The 21,639-nt window shown below is 38.6% G+C and overlaps 1 protein-coding gene across 2 annotated transcripts in view; it reads right to left on the bottom strand.

The window, feature by feature from the left end:
• Positions 1 to 498: 498 nt before the first annotated feature.
• Positions 499 to 21,639, bottom strand: part of OXSR1 (oxidative stress responsive kinase 1) — a 90,056-nt gene continuing 68,915 nt past the window's right edge. Inside the window, exons 11-18 of one of the 2 annotated variants that reach the window (XM_041733847.1) lie at positions 20,255 to 20,377; positions 14,760 to 14,795; positions 10,642 to 10,788; positions 9,217 to 9,281; positions 6,706 to 6,758; positions 5,175 to 5,243; positions 3,834 to 3,898; positions 499 to 3,219 (exon numbers count right to left, since the gene is read on the bottom strand). In XM_041733847.1, the coding sequence (XP_041589781.1) occupies positions 3,145 to 3,219; positions 3,834 to 3,898; positions 5,175 to 5,243; positions 6,706 to 6,758; positions 9,217 to 9,281; positions 10,642 to 10,788; positions 14,760 to 14,795; positions 20,255 to 20,377 (633 nt within the window). In that variant the 3' untranslated portion in view covers positions 499 to 3,144. The remainder of the gene's footprint in view (positions 3,220 to 3,833; positions 3,899 to 5,174; positions 5,244 to 6,705; positions 6,759 to 9,216; positions 9,282 to 10,641; positions 10,789 to 14,759; positions 14,796 to 20,254; positions 20,378 to 21,639) is intronic. The other variant, XM_041733848.1, reaches the window with a different exon arrangement.

Below are 21,639 nucleotides of genomic sequence, written 5' to 3'. Positions count from 1 at the left end.
TCCAACAGCATAAGCAGAATCAAACAGGAGGGCAGCCCCGGTTTAGCGCTGCCTGCAGCCCGGGGTGTGATCCTAGGGATCCTGGATCGAGTCCCACATCAGGCTTCCTGCATGGAGCCTGCTTCTCCCTCTGCCTGTGTCTCTGCCTCTCTCTTCGCTCTCTCATGAATAAATAAATAAATCTTAAAAAAAAAAAAAAAAAAAAAAAAAGAATCAAACAGGAAAGATCAGTACAAGGAGTCTCATGCCCTACCCTATGAAATTTCCCTGGCCATATCTTCTCTTTCCCTTTTGGGATTTCGGTTTCCCCATCTGTGCAATGGATTTAAGCTGTTCTAATAATTCGTAGATCAGTACACACAGTTTTTTTTTTTAATTTAGGTGCACTTTGGTTTTTGTCCATTCGTGTGAAAAATTAAGTTAGTAGTGACTCCTTGACCCACTCCTCACTGTTCCCCACCAGCAAGCACTGGAGTAAAGAATCCTTACACCGCCACAGACAATTTACTCTTTATTGATTAAAAATGAAGGAAACATGCAGCAAAATACAAAGTCAAAAAAAGGGAAGGGGGAGGTAAAATATTTTACATCTTCCATAATCTACCAGACATCATAGGAGAAACCTCCATTTATTGATACACCATTATTCTATCCTCAGATTATTAAATAGTATCAGCTGGCTCTAGGATTTGGTTCAAAACTTAAGCAAAAACCCCAAACAAATCCATCAGTCACTTAGAATAAGACCATACATTTCACAAATGACATTGGCACATGTTATCTTGTGCTAAATTAGTCTCTACCCCAAGGGACCTGGGGATCCTGGGGACCTAGAGACAGAGGTGCACCCTAAGCCACTGCTCCTGGAGAGAAGCAAGGTCGCTCACTAAGTCGCGTGCTGTCCAACCTGGGAAGTTTCTGTTCACGTATTTCCTCAGCATCACTGCTTAAGTCAGCACAGGGAGTCCACCATACATCACGCGGAAGAAGAAATAACACTGTGCTGGGGCTTGGTGTCTGGCTCCTAATTCCCAGCAGGGCAAAAGCTGAACTGAAAAGAAAAGAGAAAGCCCCAGCCCACTTCTATTGGCATGCCTGTTCCACTGCAGTTTAAGAGTGGCTGGCTGGAGAAACTGAACAGGGAAATGGGTTGCTGCTAACACCCAGCCTCGGCTCCAGACCACCTCCGAATAGAATGCTAGAACAGAATGATGCCATCACCCCTTGGATTTATCAATAAGTAGATGATGATAGCTTGCTTGAAACCAAAATATGGGCTCAAAGGTAAGCCACTAGTCCTGTGCCAAAGAGGATGCTATCTCTCTTTCACATCTTATTTCTACCTGCCTGCCCCCCCATTCCTCCTACTCTCGAAAGAAAGAAAGAAAGAAAGAAAGAAAGAAAGAAAGAAAGAAAGAAAGAAAGAAAGAAAGAAAGAAAAAGATAAATATTTTTCCAGCAAGCTAATCAGTCTTCTTTTCCCTCTCTAGGTTTGGCAGGCTCCTGATTTTTACCTACCCTGCTGGGACCCTGGACTTTGATCTTAGATCCTTTCATCTATTTTCCTTTCAATGGCCACCCCAAACCCATACCCCCTCCTCCTCCCCAACACCCACTCCTTACTCAGTATGCCTCTGCACCCAGGGAAGGGGAAGAAAGCTCAGGACTAAAACTACAAGCTTAGAATGAAACAAGAGTTGTGGGGAAAGCTTCCGGAGATGCTCCAAGAGAAAACTAGACAAAGCAATCTTGTTATTCACAGACCAACAGTGCTGGAAAGGGCTTTAGCAATTCTATAAGAGGCAGCTCTCCCCTTTCCGTGAGGCCAAAGCCCATCTTTGTGTGTCGTTTTAAGGCCAGATTGAGTGTCCCTTTCTTATACAAAAACTGTTCGGGCTACTTGCAGTTAGATGCTGACTGCAAAACAGTAGGAAAGAAAATCGGCCCCACCGATTACTCACATATTGCATTATGAGTGCTCTTTTTTAAACCCAAAGAATAATTTATATTATTTCTATAGAAAATCAAATGAACACTGTCTACTCATAAATCCTAAGTCAGGGCACATGTGGTTTCACTTTCCATCCTGGGTCAGGTTCAGCGCACAGAAGTGTGGACCCTCTCCAAAGGGTCAGTGCAGGAGAGGGGCGGAAGGCAGGCCTCGCTGGCCTGGTGAGTCTCCTTTATTGCTGTAGAAAGCTCAGCCTTGCATTTCCTCATGACGTGGAGGCCAGGCAAATTTTCATGGGAGGATTAAGGAGCAATTTTTCTTCAACTGAATTTTTAAGATCCGAGAATAAATTATTCCACAATGATATGAGTTGCAATTTTTCCTGTTCAAAACCACTGCTGGGGAAATTCACTTTTACACGCCATTACTTGGTGTTTTCACTAAAAACAGTCCAAAGTTCCATTCTGAAGGGTCTGATGGCTGAAGTTCGACTACAGTCAGATGTTTTGCACCAGCTGAAGTTAAGGCTAGCAACCCTTTCTGGAGGGAGTGATGAAGAGGGGTGCCTGAGAGCAGCTTCAGCAAAACGCTTAGAAACGAACAAAACAAGAACACAGTTTAGGCTGCCTCCTTCTGAGGCTGTGCTTTTTCCTAACAAAGGTTGCTAGAATTCACATCAGATTTAAAAAAAGAAAAAGAAAAAAAAATCACTAAATTAAATTCTCTGGGCTCCAGATAAACAATCAATTTTTAATTGCTACTTCAGTGGTAAAGAGATATCCCAATATGCCCACATCCTGTCAGGTGTGGGAGAACAGGCAAGATGAGGAAGCCCAATATAGCTGCTACTTTCCACCCAGCGCCACCATTGGAGTAAGGCAAGATGAGCTGACAGTTCTCCCTCCTGGGCTTGGAGGCACATTTCCTGTCTCAGATGGAGGAAGATAGGGAACATGTGCAGTTAAGTTTACTAACGGAACTCTTTGAAGGGATGCTGGCCACTGGTGATCCAACTTTTCTTTCTCTGTGGGAAAACGGGGGAATGATGGCAAGAACATAAAGAAAGACCTCTAAAGCTCCTAGCCGGGAGGTTTGTTGCTGGGTTCTTTGGCAGTAGTGGGTTTAGGCCAACAGAAGCAACAGAGATACGCATGTATGGAATCTCCTTAGGCCGCCTCTTCCAAGGCTGTGGTTTAGCTGATGCTGAGCTGGGCAAATCCTATTAGTTTACCATCATCAGGAATATCCGAGCCTTCAACACCAGATGCCTAAGAACCAAACAAAATGAGAAGCTGTGGTTATTTGTAAACAAAACTTCAGGTAGCAATTAAAACTGATATAAGGACTGTGGGAAGGAAAACAGTGGGATACAGGTCCCTGGGATACATAGAGGACACAGATGAAGTTGTCTCTTCCAGAAAAGTTGGGGGCTGAGTACAAAGCTGGAGTCAGACTGGCTAATACTCTCTCTTGAGAAGAGTCAAGGGCCTGGGGTAGGAAGCAAGCTTCCTGGGATGGAGAGAGAACGTGAGGTCACTCAAAAGGAGACATTGGCCTAGGGCCTTGGGGAAGCTAAATGAACACAATCCGCCATATTTTAATATTCTCATCACTCAGGGAATATAGAAGCTGGTCTGCAGAGGCTGCTGCTGTGTAAGAACAGTTTAATAAGAAGGAAGAGATGAGGGACGCCTGGGTGGCTCAGCGGTTGAGCGTCTGCCTTTGGCTCAGGGCATGATCCTGGAGTCCTGGGATAGAGTTCCACATCGGGGTCCCTGCATGAAGCCTGCTTCTCTCTCTGCCTATGTTTCTGCCTCTCTCTCTGTGTCTCTCATGAATAAATAAATAAAATCTTTAAAAAAAAAAAAAAAAAGAAGAGTACCAGTTTGAAAGTGACAGATCGATTTGACTGAGGTTCTTCCACAATTTTCTGCAAATTCGCTGCCACTGTAATCATACAAACAGAACATAATGAGAAACTAAGTAAGTCCACTTTCTATCATGTTTTAAAAACTTAAATGGTAGCTTAGAATGGTCTATGTTCAACCAAAATGGAAGCAGAAAGATAAATTACTCTGCAAACAAAAGTTATCTTTTAAATTCAACTCTAAGTAGCAAAAATAAATCTGGAATCATGATCAAAATAACTTTAAGATGCTGTACTAACTGGGGCAAGACACACAGGTGAAAGGGGGCACCTGGGTGGCTCAGTCGGTTACGTGTCTGCCTTCAACTCAGGTCACGATCTCAGGGTCCTGGGATCAAGCCCTGCATCTCACTGGGCTCCCTGTTCTGTGGGGAGCCTGCTTCTATCTCTCCCTCTGCCTGCCGCTCAACCTGCTTGGGTGATCTTTCTCTGTAAAATGAATAAATAAAATCTTAAAAAAAAAAAAAAAAAAAAAAAAAAAAAGACATATGAGAGGTAGGATTTGCCTACTCATGAGCCAGAAAGCCAAAAACTAGGAATGGGCAATCTGGCCTGCAGCTTCTTTCTAGTCTGGCTGTAGGCTAAGAATGGTTTAAAGACAACAGAGACAGGGACGCCTGGGTGGGTCAGTGGTTGAGTGTCTGCCTTTGGCTCAGGTCATGATCCTGGAGTCCCGGGATCGAGTTCCACATCAGGTTCCCTGCATGGAGCCTACTTCTCCCTCTGCCTACATCTCTGCCTCTCTCTCTGTCTCTCATGAATAAATTAATAAAATCTTAAAACAAACAAAAAAAAGACAACAGAGACAGTGTATGGCCCACAAAGCCTAAACTATTTACCATCTGGTTCTTTATAGAAAAATTTTGCTGACTGGCCCTACACAATGAGTTTTTCCCTTCAAATAACATGTACCCATGGCCCGACTGTGCCTTTTCTTACTTTCTGATTATTATAGAAATAAACCTCTAATGAATTTTGCTTACCTCTTAACTCTACAAGGGCTGAGCTTCACCCTCCAAAATGGATTAGATATGGCTAAGTTTAACTTGTAACACGTCATCAATTCTACTAGAGTTTCCCAGCTTTCACTTACTATCACTGGAAGTCACAAAGCAAACTCAAAAATGAGATTTTTCTATTTTTATGAGAAACTGTCTCCAATACCTATTATTTCAGTGAGGCCAAGACCATTCCAAGACCTGTGAGATCTGCTCAATGGAATCAAAGTCTGCTTCTCTAGGTCCTAAATACACAGACAAAGACACGGGGGCACAGGGCAGAGCACAAAGTAGTTACCTATTACTAAATCCCTTCCATCAACCAGGCCGGCAGAAATGAGTTCCTGAGAGACACCCTCTGCTGTATCTGCAAGGACAAAGAAGAAGGTGCTCCATTTCTTGTGCACGCATGTCACTGCTAACTCTTAGAGTGGTTGGTGGCACTGCCAAGCCCACAGTAGCTCCTAAATCCACAAAACCAAGGAGGCTGGTGGGGTCTTCCTCCCACAGAAAGGTTTCTCCAACCACTGGGCTTACCTCAAGTAGGAAATTCTCTTAGGTCTCTACCAATCAGATGACCAGTATCAGATGCTCACTGTAAAGATAACTTACAGCTGACAGTGATGCTTCAGAGGAAAGTCCCATTCTGAGGGCAGCCCTGGCCCCGAGCCACATCAGCTCTGAGATGTGATGGCGAGTATGCAACATCTCCAGGGCTAGTACACTGAAATGATTTCTTTTTTTTTTTTTTTTTTGGAATGATTTCTTTTCAAGTACATCTTGAAAGAAAAAAATTGTAATCTCTTCTCTTTGGAGATCATACCCCAAGTTTTTTGCTAAAGGCATTTTCTTTTTTATTCTGGTGGGCTTTTCTTCATATCTAGCAATTTTAGGTGCTACAATCTGATCAATGGTTGTAACAGAAATGAAAAGACAAGGACAGGGCATCCCTAACTGATCTAATCTCCAACTGACTCAGTGAGGCTGCTTCTTGAGGGCTGAGCCCTTGAAAGGAACAAGAGGACCTCTGGAGAGTGGATGAGTACACATCTGCACAGATGACCAGCGATTTGAATTAGTTTAAGATGAGACTCTTCCTGGTTTTAAACAGTGAAACAGATACACCTCTCCACATCTGCATCTGTTCTCTATCATACTCAGTCGCTGATGATACCAAAACAGCAGGAAGAATGAGCATGGCACACAGGACAAATGTACTGGCTGCTGGCCACCTCCCAAATCTGAATCCTGAGTAACAATGGCAACAAAGAAACAAGCCTCATCCCAGGGAGAAGTTCATGGCCAGAAACAATGCTTGATAGGACTCAGCTTTGGCCTGGGGAGAATAGCCGGGAAGTCTTACTTTTTCCTTGTCCTGTCATGGAGAAGGACAACCATATTCAGTGATGAGAGCGAGAACTCTGCACCCTGACAGGTGTAGATATGATTCCAGCTGTGTGAATGACAAGAAGTTACCTCCCCTATCTCTAAACCATGGTTTCAGCATCTATGCAATGGGGACATAATCTTCCTTAGGGGGCTATTCTGAGAATTTAATGAGATAGAAAGCTTAGCACAATGCCTGGCCTACTACAGCAGGTAGTAAATTACAGCTACATTCATTACTGTCTATATTATACTAGGTTTTAAAATGAGGTTAGTAGTAAATTGAATTTTTTATTTTATTCATATGTCACCCAAACCCTTTAAACCAGGAACATTTTCATCTTTTAAAAGCAAAATATATCTAAAGGACAAAAACATCACAATACATTTCATAAAATGATAAATTAGAAGTTATTTTGTTTTTAATGTTTTTGATACCTCACCTCTCCCAGGAGTGAACTCGAATCGAATATCATTTAGTTCTTTTTTTGAATTCCTACAAAAGAAAACAATGTGTAAAATAAATTTCTAGATTTATGCATATTGACTTTGCCAACATTTAATAGGAAAGAACTCAAGAAAGACCATTCTATTCCCACAGATCATATGATCTGTTCTATGAGCTCATATTTCAGGGCTCAAAGCAAACTACTAGGAGTGACCATCTAACTGTCATACAACCCTTTTAATTTATGTACTCTATTATTTATGTTCTCATAAATTACTCCGTAATTTATGTACTCTATATAATTTATGTACTCTATATTAATCAATATAAAACCTTGGTGCTAATGGGTAAAGGGAATTAAGAGTACATTTATTGTGATGAGCACCAAGTAATGAAATGAATTGCTGAATCACTGAATTGTACAACTGAAACTAATATAGCACTGTACGTTGATTACGGAAATAAATAAATAGGGAAAAAAAAACCACCAAAGCACAAACTAAGAAAAAACAAAACAAAACAAAAAGCCCTCATGAAAACAAAAACAAAAACAAAAACAAAAAGCCCTCATGCTTTTGAGGAGATTCTTATATGCCTACTCCCATCTTTAGTCCCTCTAAGATATCAAATAAACTAAGAGGAAAATGCATGAGCACAGGAAGGTATAATTAAAATGATACAGGATACGAAAGGGCTAGTATCCAAAATAATAAAAGAACTTATACAACTCAATACCAAAAAACCCCAAATAATCCAATTAAAAAATGGGCAGGATACATAAACATTTTTCCAAAGAAGACATCCAGATGGCCAACAGACACAGACACATGAAAACGTCACTCATCATTAGGGAAACACAAATCAAAATCAAATGAGATATCACCTAACTCTCATCACAATCAACAACACAAGAAACAACATGTGTTGGTGAGGACGTGGAGAAATAGAATCCTTGTACACTGTTGGTGGGAATGCAAACTGGTGCAGCCACTGTGGAAAACAGCATGGAAATTCCTCAAGAAGTTAAAAACAGAAATACCATATGATCCAGTAATCGCACAGTTGGATATTTACACAAAAAATACAAATACACTGATTCAAAGGAATACATGCACACCTTTTACTGCTGCATTATTACAATAGCCAAGATACAGAAGCAGCCCGAGTGTCCATCGACTGATGAATGATAAAGAAGATGCAGTATACACATACAATTGGATATTACTCAACCATAAGAAAGAATGAAATCTTGCCATTTGCTCCATGTGAATGGAGCCAGAGAGTATAATGCTAAAGGAAGTCACTCAAAGAAGGACAAGTATCATATGATTTCATTCACATGTGGAATTTAAGAAACAAAACAAATGAACAGAGGGGGAAAAAAAGAGATAAACCTAAAAATAGACTCTTAACTATTCAAACTGATGGTTAGCATAGGGGAGGTGGGAAGGCGGATGTGTGAAACGGGATGGGGATCAAGAGTACACTATGAACACTCAGTAATATACAGAATTGTTGAGTTATTGTATTGTACAACTGAAACACCGTAAGATAACTGGAATTAAATTATTTTAATACTGGAATTATATAGTAATAGTTAAAGAAGATCTGAGTTGTCTTAAGTGATAACTTTGTTTTATGAATAGAATGAGACCAAATTAGAATACAACAGCCATTGCTAATCTAACAAGAATGCTCTGCAATCTTAATCTAACTACCTGCAAAAGGAGAGGGTTAGAATGAGCAGATTGCCACCTATGGCACTTCCTGTGAGCAATCTGTCAGAGCCTTTCTATATGACCCCAGCAAGAACCACTGATTTAGAACATTTTCTGTAAAACAGAGAAACAGACCAATTATATCCTTAGAGGATTTTCCCTTCATCATTTTAAGAACAAGGCCTTAATATGATCTATCACAATCAGAAAGCACTCCACTCTTGGGTCAGATGATCTGAGAGCCCATGATATATGGTCAAAATTAAAGGTCTAATCTTCAGATAAGCCAACCAAGTGCTGTTCCCCTAAAAACTATTCCTCAATTACAGACCATACTCAATTACAGAACCTAAACTAGTTGTTTGGAAAAAATCATTAATGGAGAAACAGCTAAGAGAATGTGTACACTAGTTAACATCCAAGTCCTTGTGCTGTTGCTATTACTTCTTTTTTCTTTTTTTTTTAAAGATTTTATTTATTTATTTATTTTAGAAGGGGGGAGGAGCAAGAGAGAGAATGTTAAGCAGACTCCACTGAGTGTGGAGGCTGACATGGGACTTGATCTCACAGCCCTAATATCACGACCTGAGCCGAAACCAAGAGTCAGACACTCAACTGACTATGAGGACAACAGTATTGCATCCCTGCAATGCCCAGCCCTTGATACTGGACGGCAAAGAATCTTGCTGGTTACTCTCAGGCACAGACTATTAGAAAAAAGAGTCACTTTCAAAGAGAAAACAGCATATTTAGAGTATTCAAAAGGTAACCAGAAGGTGTTTACTTACCTTAATCTGAGTACTAGGCTGATTGGGATCTTGGTCTCTTGTGAGCCTGCTCCTGAAGGCAGAGTCTAAAAAAGCATCAAAAGGTATAAAGTCAGTGTATAAACTACTAAGCATGAGGTGACTAATGGTCATCAGCAGAGGAAACATCCACGTGGTAGCAATTTCTTCATCTCTCAGTGAGGACAGATCAGTTGCTGGGACATTTCTTGCTATGGTAGGATGCACTTCGAGGCAGCAATAAGAGATGTCAGCCTGAGTTAAGCACAATTAGAAAGAAAATTCTCAAACCCACATGAAATGCCATACAAGCTACATTTGTATTTTGTATTATTCAGATGCCTCTTTCCCTCTACAAGGGTGAAAAACAATATAGCTGTTTTTTTCCCTTTAAAAAATTCTGCCAGTGTATCATATAGCAATATACAAGGTAAGATCTAAACCAGCTGCCCCTTAGGAATCCACCTAGCCTGGAGGTCCCAAGTCTTTTAATGACTAAACTAATCCTCTCTGAAAAGTGTAAGGTATCCCTTGCTTCCTAGAGAATATACATTCTACTGAAGTTTTTTATAAAGTGAATCTAATCTTTCCATCAGTTTTCATAAGATAACTGTATCTTTCTGGATATGGTGGAAAGAAATGGGAAGCTTGCATTCGATAAAAAGGTGACATGAAGTCAACACCATGATTACCCAGAAGCTCTCAGAGCAGGTCTCCAAAGGCAGACCACCATCAGATTGCAAAAGAAAAAAATCAGAACTTCCATCTTTACCTCTTTCAGTCTAAAATGTTAGGGGGAAAAAATGAACTCTCTAATATTTAATAAATGAACAGACTCTGGAAACCTCACTCCAACCATGGAGCATAAGGTCACGTGATGCACACAGTATCTGGAGTTTCCAGAAGGACAACAGGGAGTGATTCACAGTGGGGTCATTATTCCCTTGACTGCTTTCAGTGTATGAGGATTTAATGATATTTGTGTGTGACAAATGATGTGCATTTATAGATATTCCATCACTTCAATAAAATCAACGCTCATAAAATTGACAAATATCTTAAAAAAAAAGAGTAATAAAAGAAAATCATGGATTGGAGATGTATTTATAATACAAGTGTAACTGAACAAAAAGGAAACAGAACTGACAATCCTAGTGTCAAGACGAACTTGGTCAGCTGCAGATGTAATACTGATCTCATAAAAAGTTGATGAGAATATCCCCAAATTTCTGATGTTTGGAATGTTTCCATCACTAACTTATCTTGCTGCTTGAAAACCTGTGTGATCCTTGAAAAGCTCTATTACCTGCATACAATGAAAACTGTGAGAAGAGAATTTCTAGTTTGTTTTAAACTCCACCACAACATCAGTTTCTGCTGTCTCCATCTACCCAGAAGGCCGACCATGAAAGTGCACTCCTGCTTTACCTGAGCAGTTTTTGCTGGCTCTGCCGGGGGTGGGGGAGAGACGGGAGTTGGTTGTGTAGGCATGTGCCCGGCTGGCTGAGGTAGATGAGCAGAAATTTGTTCTGGAACTTGGAGTAAAGTACCCACGGGATCAGTTGTTGAAAATAGCTGTAAAAAACCAGACAGTGCTGCTTTAGCTGAATGGAAAGGGAAGCAAGTCTGCTGACGGGCAAGGAGAGCCTCCCGGAGTGACATTTTCAAAGCAGTTTCTGTGTAGTGCACTGGCACACCTCTACCTCTCTTGAATATTATTTCAAATGGAAGCCAAATATTTCTACTAGGTTTTTTTGTTTATAACAACTTTTTTAAGGTGTAATTCATATCCCACTAAATTCATCCACTCTAAGTATCCAATTCAATGGTTTCTAGAAAACTTATACTTGTGCAAATATTACTACACTCTAACTTGAGAACATTTTCATCAACTCAGTTCTCTGGTGCCCATTTACATTTCACTTCTGCTGCCACACCCAGCCCTAGGCAGCCACTGATCTACATTCTGACTTCATCAGTTTGCCTTTTCTGGATCTTTCATATAAACAGAATGTATGCACTCTGTTGTATCTGGCTTATTTCACTTAGCACAGATTTTTCAAGTTCAGCCACACTAAAGCCCATATAACACTAGTTCACATATTTATTTCTAATTACATCTATTCTATTCACTTTGCCCAATAAAACAGCACCTCCAAGATACAGATTTAAGTAGTAATACTAAATTACAAAAGCTCCATTTTTCTGGGAACCTTCCATTACATAAAAAGAAAGACAATTAACCAGTGATACATTAACATATCTGACATGCTTTTCAAAACAGATGTGAAGCTTTATAACCAACACAGATATTTTATATATATATATTTAATTTTGTGTGTTTGAAATATTTTTATAAATATTAAGTATGTAATATAGGGGGAAAAAGACCGATGTTGAGTAAAAAGTCAAATTAAACATATTCAAAATTACAAATTGATGGGTAAAAATACTAAAATTTAGAGTTGAAAGAGAATAAAACTGAAAGGGCAACAAGAGAGGCTTAATAGCTGATATTATATAAACAAAATCAAGAGAAAAAGAAGTATAATTCTGTGTTCGTTTATATCACACAGAGGAAATAAAAAGTAACTCTGTAACTCTGGTTCTGGATTTTGAAAGAAAAACAGAATGTTAAGATTAATTTTGAAAATGTTAACATTGGGCAGCCCAGGTGGCTCAGCGGTTTAGCGCCGCCTTCAGCCCAGGGCCTGACCCTGGAGACCCGGCATCAAGTCCCACGTCAGGCTCCCTGCATGGAGCCTGCTTGTCCCTCTGCCTATGTCTCTGCCTCTCTCTTTCTCTCTCTCTCTGTGTGTCTCTCATGAATAAATAAAATCTTAAAAAACAACAACAAAAAGAAAATGTTAACATTAAGTATTAGCAATATTTCAAAAGAACAGTTTCCAAATTCCAGATACATAATTACCTATAATAAGAACAGAAAGGTTAAAGAAAACCAAGCAATGAACTGATATGGAGAAACTGGAACCCTGTGCAGTGCAGGTAGGAATAGAGAAGAGTGCAGCCACTGTGGAAAACAGTAAGATGATTCCTCAAAACATTAAAAATAGGGCAGCCCAGGTGGCTCAGTGGTTTAGCGCAGCCTTCAGCCCAGGGTGTGATCCTGGAGACCCGGGATCAAGTCCCATGTCAGGCTCCCTGCATGAAGCCTGCTTCTCCCTCTGCCTGTGTCCCTGCCTCTCTCTATATATATATCTCTCATGAATAAATAAAATCTTTTTTTAAATAAAAATTTATAAAAAAATAAAATAAAAATAGAATTGCTATATGACCTAGCAATTCCTTTCTGAGTACAGACCCCAAAGAACTGAAAGCAGGAACTCAAACAGATATTTATGCAGCCATGTTGAGAATGAAATTATTCACAACAGCCCAAAAGTGAAAGCAACCCAAGTGCTATCCAGTCAATGGATAAACAAATGTGGTAGATACAGACAGTGGAATATTATTCAGCCTCAAAAGGGGAGGAAGGAAGGAAATCTGACACATATTACATCGATGAACCCAGAGGACATTATGCTGGGAGAGATAAGCCAGTCACAAAAGACAAATATTATATGATTCCACTTACATGAGGTATACATAGAATAGTACAATTCAGAGATGGTAGAATGGTGGCTGCCAGGGGTTGGGGGAAGGAAAAAATGGGGTGATTGTTCACCTGGAGATGGTTGGTGGTGATGACTGCACAACAGTGTGAGTGTACTGGATGCCACTGAACTGTACTCTTAAACATGGTTAAGATGGTAACTTCCATGTTACATCTATTTCACTACAGATTTTTTTTTTTTTTTAGATTTTTTTTTTTAAAAAAGCTTTTATTTATTTGACAGAGAGAGCGCATGGGCTGGGGGGGGCAGCGCACAGAGGGAAAGAGAGAAGCTGACTTCCCACTACGCAGGGAGCCCAATACAGCTAGATCTCAGGACCCCTGGGGTTCATGACCTAAGCCTAAGGCAGATGCTTAACCCACTGAGACACTCAGTTGCTCCTTCACCCTAATTTCAAACATAACAAAGTAGTGAGGACAGAAGTGTATGAGGTGCCTGAGAGTCCATGTGGGGCTGCAATTAAGGCAAAAGGACAAGGAGATCACAAGAACAACTTTGAATTCTTTTTTTTTTTTTTTAAGATTTTATTTATTTATTCATAGAGACACACAGAGAGAGAGAGACAGAGACACAGGCAGAGGGAGAAGCAGGGTCCATGCAGAGAGCCTGATGTGGGACTTGATCCAGGGTCTCCAGGATCACACCCTGGGCTGCAGGCGGCGCTAAACCACTGTGTCACCGGGGCTGCCCACAACTTTGGATAATATGTAAAATGCCCTCTCCACTCAACTGTGGAGAAATTAAGAATTAGTCAAGACAGATTAAATTAGAGGAGAAATTAAGAATTAGTCAAGACAGATTAAATTAGAGTAAGAAATAATCTTAAATTCTCAGAAGATTACATAAAGAAGTTATTTCTTACACACACTTCATGTCTATCTCTGGTCAGCAGAGGCTACATTTGTATATGTGCTGCCGAAGGGAGCACAGCAGAGGCTACATTTGTTATCATCCTCATTCAGGGATGCAGATTGTGGTGGTAGGGGCAAGGGGGACCCAAGGAACAGAAGGGCTCCTTCTGTTCGCATTTCATTGCCCAAAGTAACTGCCATGGCCATGAGTAACGAGGGATAGGGAGATGCAATTCTACCATGAAACAAAAAAAGGAGCCAGAAATCTTAGCGAAACACAGTTCTGATAGAAGTTGTCAGATACGGGGCCTGTAAATATGCTGAAATACAGTTATTTATTTTCAGGCTTAAACAATACAATACACAAATCCTGTACATAATTGTGTGCAAAAATTTATATTGTATATTCCACAAATCAAGTGGAAAAAAATAGTACTTTTAAGCACAGGGCCAAAAACTGTGCTTGATTTAAGAGGGCGACTGATTTAAGAGGGCAAGGTATGTATCATTAAATCAAATACCGAGCTTGGAATGCAAGCTGCCAGAAGGAAGAATGTATTACAGGATGCATCCCCTGAAATGATTATTGTCTTCAGTGATGGTTATCTTCATTGTAAGGAGCATAAGGCAGGCCAACCTAACAGTTTAGCAGGATTCCCTATCACAAGAGGCAATAACTAAAGACAAGAATCTACATCATAAGAGAAACAATAGGGGGGAAAAACAAAAAGGAAAGATAGCATATGACAAATTCCTGGACTGATTAATGCAAAAAGACTACCTTTCACTTCAAGCTGCCCAAGACTTTAAGTCATAAAGTCAGGCAAGAAAGGAAGAAACAACTTTCTGGGTCTTTAGGTCAACTTTTAAAGTGAGTGCAATGGCACCAACTTACTGCAGAAATCCATTTAAACTTAGAATTGATACCCCTGATGAAATCTGAATGCTATAAATTCTCATTCCCATTTAGGCACATATAAAAAAAAAAAGTGCTTAACATTAAAGCAAAACAAAACAAAAGCACATAACCTTTAATGAATCAAAACCCACAACTACTTACCTCAGAATTTGATAATGATTCTTTCACTCTGGGAGACTAAAAGAAATACAAAAAATGCTTATTAACGTACAACTTAGGTTACTTGTAGTCAGTTCCAAACTGCACAGAATGTTGAAATGTAAGTAAACTCCATTTCATTTTGATCCATAAGTTAAGTCACTGGTAACTCTAGTGAAAGTTTTCTGGAAAAAGAAAATATCATGATACTATTGTATTTTTTGTCCAGGTAGCCTTTAATACATCAATGTCTTACAGTATTCTAAGAGTTCATAACTTGAGGTTTATAAGCAAACATAATGGGACTCAAGGCCTAAGTCCTCAGGCAGCAGGGAGGTCACATTCTTCAAAGTACAATTCTTTCTACTGATTATGAACATATTATATACATGAAATCTCACACTAAATATAAGCCTTCAAACTAATTATTCAGCACATCCTCAAAGCAGAGTAATTTGGGTTATGGGCTTTAATGGAGAACACTCTTCAGCCAAAATTGAAAAACCAGTTGTAATCTGCCATATGAAAATAGAATCTAAATTTATTTAGTAAATCAGAAGTAGTGGTTCTAGATATAGGCAACTGGAGAATACAACAACAACAAAAACCTCAACATATCTCTAAACAAATATCAATTTATGGTAAATTCTACTAAGCATAAATTTAGACTACTTAAAAGCTCAGCTTAGGTTTTTGTGAATTTTCATCACCATTTTATTAAGGAAATTCAAGATTCAAGTGATAGCTAGTAAATCACAGAGAGTATATGGCCAAATCAAAACCTTTTCTTTAAACTTAACATTTGGAAATAATTTCAAACATAGAAAAGTTATTAGAATAAGAATAGTACAAAGAACACAAGTATACCAGATTCACCCATAAAAGAATACCTTTTATTCTTATCTGCTTTACTATTTAGATGTTAATTTTCTCTTTTTAAATATATTTATTTCGCCAATCATATTTTTCCTGTACTGTTTGAGAATAAGTTGCATCTAACATAGCTGTTTTACCACTGAAGAGTCACTATGTATTTCTTAAGAACAGAGATATTCCCTTATATAACTTCATACTACTAAAGGTACCAACTTCAGTAAATTTCACAGTAATGTAAATTTTAAACATCTAGTGAAGGCATTTTCCAAATTCTCAGTATGCAGTAATTATTTTTCCCTTTGCAACTAATAGGCAATCTGTGGAGATTTGTAAGAATTGTAAACATCCTGTTCATCAAAATTCTCCCCTATACTTTGCATCCTCTGATGAACTAATCTTTATGACTGCTTTATCATGGCTATAAAATGATGATTTTCCACTCCAATACTCTTTCACACTTACCAGTCAGCACTGGTAATTTACTGTAATAATGAACTATAGTCCTTTCCCACCACTTATTTATCCACTTATTCATTTTTGGCATAGACTCATAAATCCCTATTTTTTAAAATGATTTGCAATTTATTACTGCACCTAATAATTTTGATAGTTAAATTCTCTCTAATTTGGTCAGTGGAAGCTCATTCAACTTGGCCCTTGTATTCTTTTTTTTTTTTTTTTTAAAGATTTTATTTATTTATTCATAGAGACACACAGAGAGAGAGAGAGAGAGAGAGAGAGGGAGAGAGAGAGAGAGGCAGAGGCACAGGCAGAGGGAGAAGCAGGCTCCCTGTGGAGAGCCCGACATGGGACTTGATCCAGGGTCTCCAGGATCAGGCCCTGGGCTGCAGGCGGCGCTAAACCACTGTGCCACCGGGGCTGCCCCAGCCCTTGTATTCTAAAATTATGATTTTTTAATAAAAAAACTTTTTAGACAAAAGAAGATACTCCCAATTCATCTTGAATTTTCCATATGTAAGCCCCAGGATCAGCCATTTCTCCAAGGAGTCCTAATTCTTTTAGTAGAGAATGACATTAAAGACTAAGACCTGAGCATAAATTGTGTTCACCGTTATTGTCTTCCTGATTCTCTGTATACCTGGTAATCTTTGATTAGATGCCAGATGCTGTGAATTTTACCTTGTTGCATGCTGATAATTTTGTATTGCTATAAATCTTCTTAAGCTTTGTTCTGGAATACAGTAAAGTTACTTAGAAATTGTTTAATCCTTTTGAATATTGCTTTATGAGTTGTTAGTTGGATCTGGAGCAGTGCTCAGCCTAGGATCATATGCTCCCCCACTACTTAGACCAGACCTTTCTAAGAACTCTACCCAATGTCTTGTGAATTATAGGCTTCTCCACTCTGGCTCTCTGTGAGTGTTGGATGCTGTTATCTAGTCTCAGGTGGTTTTCTCATATGTATTTCTTGAAGAGTATTCTGCTGAACACTCAAAAGGGAAGCTCTGTAGACTTCTAAGCTTCTCTCTGTGTGCAGCTATCTTCTCCATGGTACTTTACCTTATTGATTTTATCTGCCTCAGTCTCCTTGGACTCTTAGCCCTATTTCCTCAAGTCAGGAAAACATTCTTCAAGCTATAATGAAGGGAATAATCAAACAAACTGCTCCAGAACTGACATAAGTCTTAGAATGGGAAGAGTAAGAACTAAAATAGTTATTATAACTGTAACTATTACAGTTATCTTCAAGAAATAGAAACATGAAGATGTAAAAATGAACAAACACAAAATCAAACTTCTAAAATATTACAATGTCTGCAATATAAAATAGATTAAATGGGAATGACAGCAATTAGGCACTGCAGAAGAAAAAATGAACTTGAAAGCCAGCAGTAGAAAATGAAACTGAGTAAAAACAGAATTTTTAAAGAGTGAAAAAATCAGTGAACTGGCAATTTTAAGCAGCCTAGTATACAGGTTATTAGAGCCTTAAAGGTATGAAGGGCAGAAAAAAGTATTTGAAAATATAATAGCTAAAAAATGTCCCTATTTGATAAAAACTTAGAAACCCACAGATGCAAACTCAATAAATCCCAAGTACAAAAAACATGGTCAACAAACAAACCCAGGCATACCATAATCAAATTGCTCAATATCGTTCAAAAAGGAGTATCTTAAAAGCAGCCATGGTAAAAAGACATGGAACTTATAAAAGAACAAGACAAGGATGCCAGCAGACTTCTCAACAGAAACAATACAAACAAGAATTCGGGGAAACTTCTTTAAAATACTGAAAGAGGGATCCCTGGGTGGCGCAGCGGTTTGGCGCCTGCCTTTGGCCCGGGGCGCGATCCTGGAGACCCGGGATCGAATCCCACGTCGGGCTCCCGGTGCATGGAGCCTGCTTCTCCCTCTGCCTGTGTCTCTGCCTCTCTCTCTATCTCTCTGTGACTATCATAAATAAATAAAAATTAAAATAAAATACTGAAAGAAAAAAAAACCTAATTTAAGTCTATACCTACCAAACATATCTTTTCAAAACAAAGGTGAAATAAAGACATTTTCAGACCAAAAACCTCAAAGAAGTCACCACAAGTAGATCCACGCTACAAAAAAATGTGAAGGGAGGTTCTTCAGAAAAAAGAAAATGATATAAAAGATGGAAATGTGGATCTATAAGAATATTTATTATGAACATGTGCTGAATTTTGTCAAAGTTTTTTCAGAACATATGAAAGTAAGAATACGAAAATATATTTTCAGGCAGCCCGGGTGGCTCAGCGGTTTAGCGCCACCTTCAGCCCAGGGCTTGATCCTGGAGACCCGGGATGGATTCCCACATCAGGCTCCCTGCATGGGGCCTGCATTTCCCTCTGCCTGTGTCTCTGCCTCTCTCTCTCTCTCTCTCTCTGTCTCTCATGAATAAATAAAATCTTAAAAAAAAAAAAAAAAGTATGATTTTTCCTCTTGTTAGGTCTATTAGAGTCTGTCAAAGTTTTTTCAGAATGTATGAAAATAGGAATGGTATTTGTTTTCTCTTTAGGCCTATTAATATCACAAGATTTCCTAATATTGAACTATCCTTGCACCCCACCTCCTTGATTATACTGTATATTTTCAATATAATTCAATCTAGTTTTAAAAGAGTTTCCTCTTACAAACGAACTCATGTCATCAAAAATGGCTGTAACAATAACATAAGAGGGATGCCTGGATGGCTCAGCAAGTGAGCATCTGCCTTTGACCCAGGGCGTGATCCTGGAGTCCCAGGATCAAGTCCCACATCAGGTTCCTGCATGGAGCCTGCCTCTCTCTCTGCCAGTGTCTCTGTGTCTCTCATGAATAAACTAATAAAATCTTCAAGGAAAAAAAAAAGAATAACATAAGAAATACAGAAAGTTACTCATTCTGAGAACAAAGTACATAATTTTCAATGCTGTTTATACACCAGTGTGTCAGGTTATAGAAAAGCTACTATGAGTATTTCAGAACTACAAAATTTTAAATAAATTTTTCTTGCAGATAGCTAGGGGATAATAATCAGAATTGAAAATACTATAATTTATCTTCCCAAATATTACTTTTTGGCCAGAGAAAAAATTGTATCAACTCTTTCACAGGAGGCTAGAACTACAAGATTCATGTATCTCTGGCTTCCTCTGATTACTTTAAAGTAACATTACCAAAAAATCAATTTAAAGAGGAATCATATGAAAAAAGGAGAAAAGAAACCAGTCGTACATTTAATAAACTCGTATAGAAATGAATATTTATATTTGTTATCTTTTGAAGAACTTTTCAAAGTTAGACCATAATAAATTTTTGCCCATTTTCATTGACAAGGTCTTTACAAATTTAGCTCTGCAAAAAGACTAGACTCAGACTTCATCTGACAAGACCAACAAATATTCAGTGTTGATAAGCAAAGTCGTAAGTGCTATGGTAGAGCAGATCTTTGAAGCAGAGATATACCACCTACTCACCACTCATACCACAAAAAGGTTCTAGGCAGTCAAGGCTATGATGAATCTTAAACATTAATATTTCCCATATACATTTCTATTCCTGGGAATGAGTCCTATCAATCAACTTGAGGTATTAACTTTAGGCAAAAGTAATGGAAAAAAAAAATCAAAACAAGACCTTTGTCTTCACTGCTTATAGTGCGCGTATCCAGCATACACACACACACACACACACACACACACACACACACACACACACACACACCTCGCCTATCCAGGATATACCAACTAAAGAAAGGTATACTGTTCCTCTTCAGGTCAAAGGTTAGCAGTCTTCAGGGACTGTTTTTTTTGGCTTTTGAGTTCAGTGATCTCTTCTGCAATGTCTAATCAAGCCATTAATCTTATCCAGTGTATTCTCACCTCAGGCCTAGTAGGTTATATTTCTAGATTTTGCCATTTTTATATACTCTAAATATCATATTCAAAAAGATGTCAGTCTACTTTTCCATGTAGAATTAATTCCATGTAGAATTAAATGGGCTCTTACTGTTGATAACTTGAGGAAATTCTGTCACTATCTTATTTTTTATATTTTAGCTGGTTAAGCTGAACAGAACCAGAGAATATAGTATTATCTCAGAGGCTTCAGACAAAAAGAGCTCTATATTAAGCATACAGTTTAACAAGACTTACTCTGAGTTGTGAAATTGCTGCTTTCCCTTCCTCACTTTCTTCATCAAATTCATCATCACTCCACTCCCAGCCACCATCTTCTGTCTTATGAAGGCGGCCACTGGAACCTGGTACTCTCCGAACCTGTACATGGATGTCGATTATGGTAGTGTTTAATATTTGCTATATACACTATGTATATCTTTCACCCCTCACTTGCTCTCTGTGCTCCACTACCTGTCTTTACTCCAACCACTGACTTTCCCTATACTCTTGGACCCAAACATCATCCAAATCCTTATGTGAAGTCATAGGCCAAATCTTATTAATGGTTTCACATTCTGAGGTTTAAAATTTTTGTTAAAAACCTTAGCCCTCAAAATAAAACCAAGATAAAGAAGATTCTTTTTTTTTTTTTATTTTAAAAATCACAATTATACCTTCAGTTTCAAGAGTACTGTAGCTGTGTAAGTTTTTCATTTCGGCATACTCTTCTTCAATTTATATTTTTCTAAGTAATGTGTTCTAATTATTCCCCCTAGATTTTTTTGGTTTTAGGAACTATCTACTACTGGACTTCCAACTATGAAAGATGAGAACTTAATCCTATTATAAACCCCTCTGACTCTTTTCTCAAGATAAAGTGAAATTTTGGTTAAATCTATCTTTTTCAGTGTTTCCATGACATGATTATATAAATGAGATAATTAAGCCTAATTGTATAATTACCTTTCTTTCCTGTATAACTCTTGTTTCCAAGAATTAATATTTTTCTTATCTCTATGTACTTGTCATATTTAGCCTCCAATTCTCTCCCAGCTGTGTAAATCTCCTCTCACCACATCGCTATACTTTAGGTACTCATCAGGATTATCTTCTTGAGGAAGACCGTCACCCAAGCCTCCTGATCTGCTCCACCCTAGACTGGTTTCACACCAGATCTGGACTTCAGATCTCACTCTATCACCTGCCACATGACTCCCTCTTTCTCAGTTTAAGTACTTCCTCCATTAACATGGCATGTTAATTAAAGCCATGCATTTCTCAACTTTTCTTGATTCCAACCCACACTTCACTTATAGTTTGTCTGTTTTTTAAAAAAGGTCTAGGTTAGTAGAAATCACTTTCTTTCATAACATTGTATACAACTGCTTTGTTGTGACCAGACACACAGAGGAGCTACTAATGTCATTACAATTCCAATCTTGTCCATGATCTTTTCCCCTTCTCTGGAAGCTACAGGATCTTCTTTTTGCCTCTAGTATTCCAGCAATGTGCCTTAGTGCTGGCCCATTTCCATTCATTGTGCTACGTACTTGGGCTCTTTCAATCTGGAAATTCATGACTATCCTTTTTGGAAACTTCTCTTGAATTATTTCTTCAGTGACTTCCTTTCTTCTATTTTC

This window comes from Vulpes lagopus, chromosome 19, assembly GCF_018345385.1.
Source record: "Vulpes lagopus strain Blue_001 chromosome 19, ASM1834538v1, whole genome shotgun sequence".
NCBI classification, from domain to species: Eukaryota; Metazoa; Chordata; class Mammalia; order Carnivora; family Canidae; genus Vulpes; species Vulpes lagopus.
The sequence above is the reverse complement of the archived record's forward strand: the minus strand, read 5'-3'. Positions and strand labels throughout refer to the sequence as shown.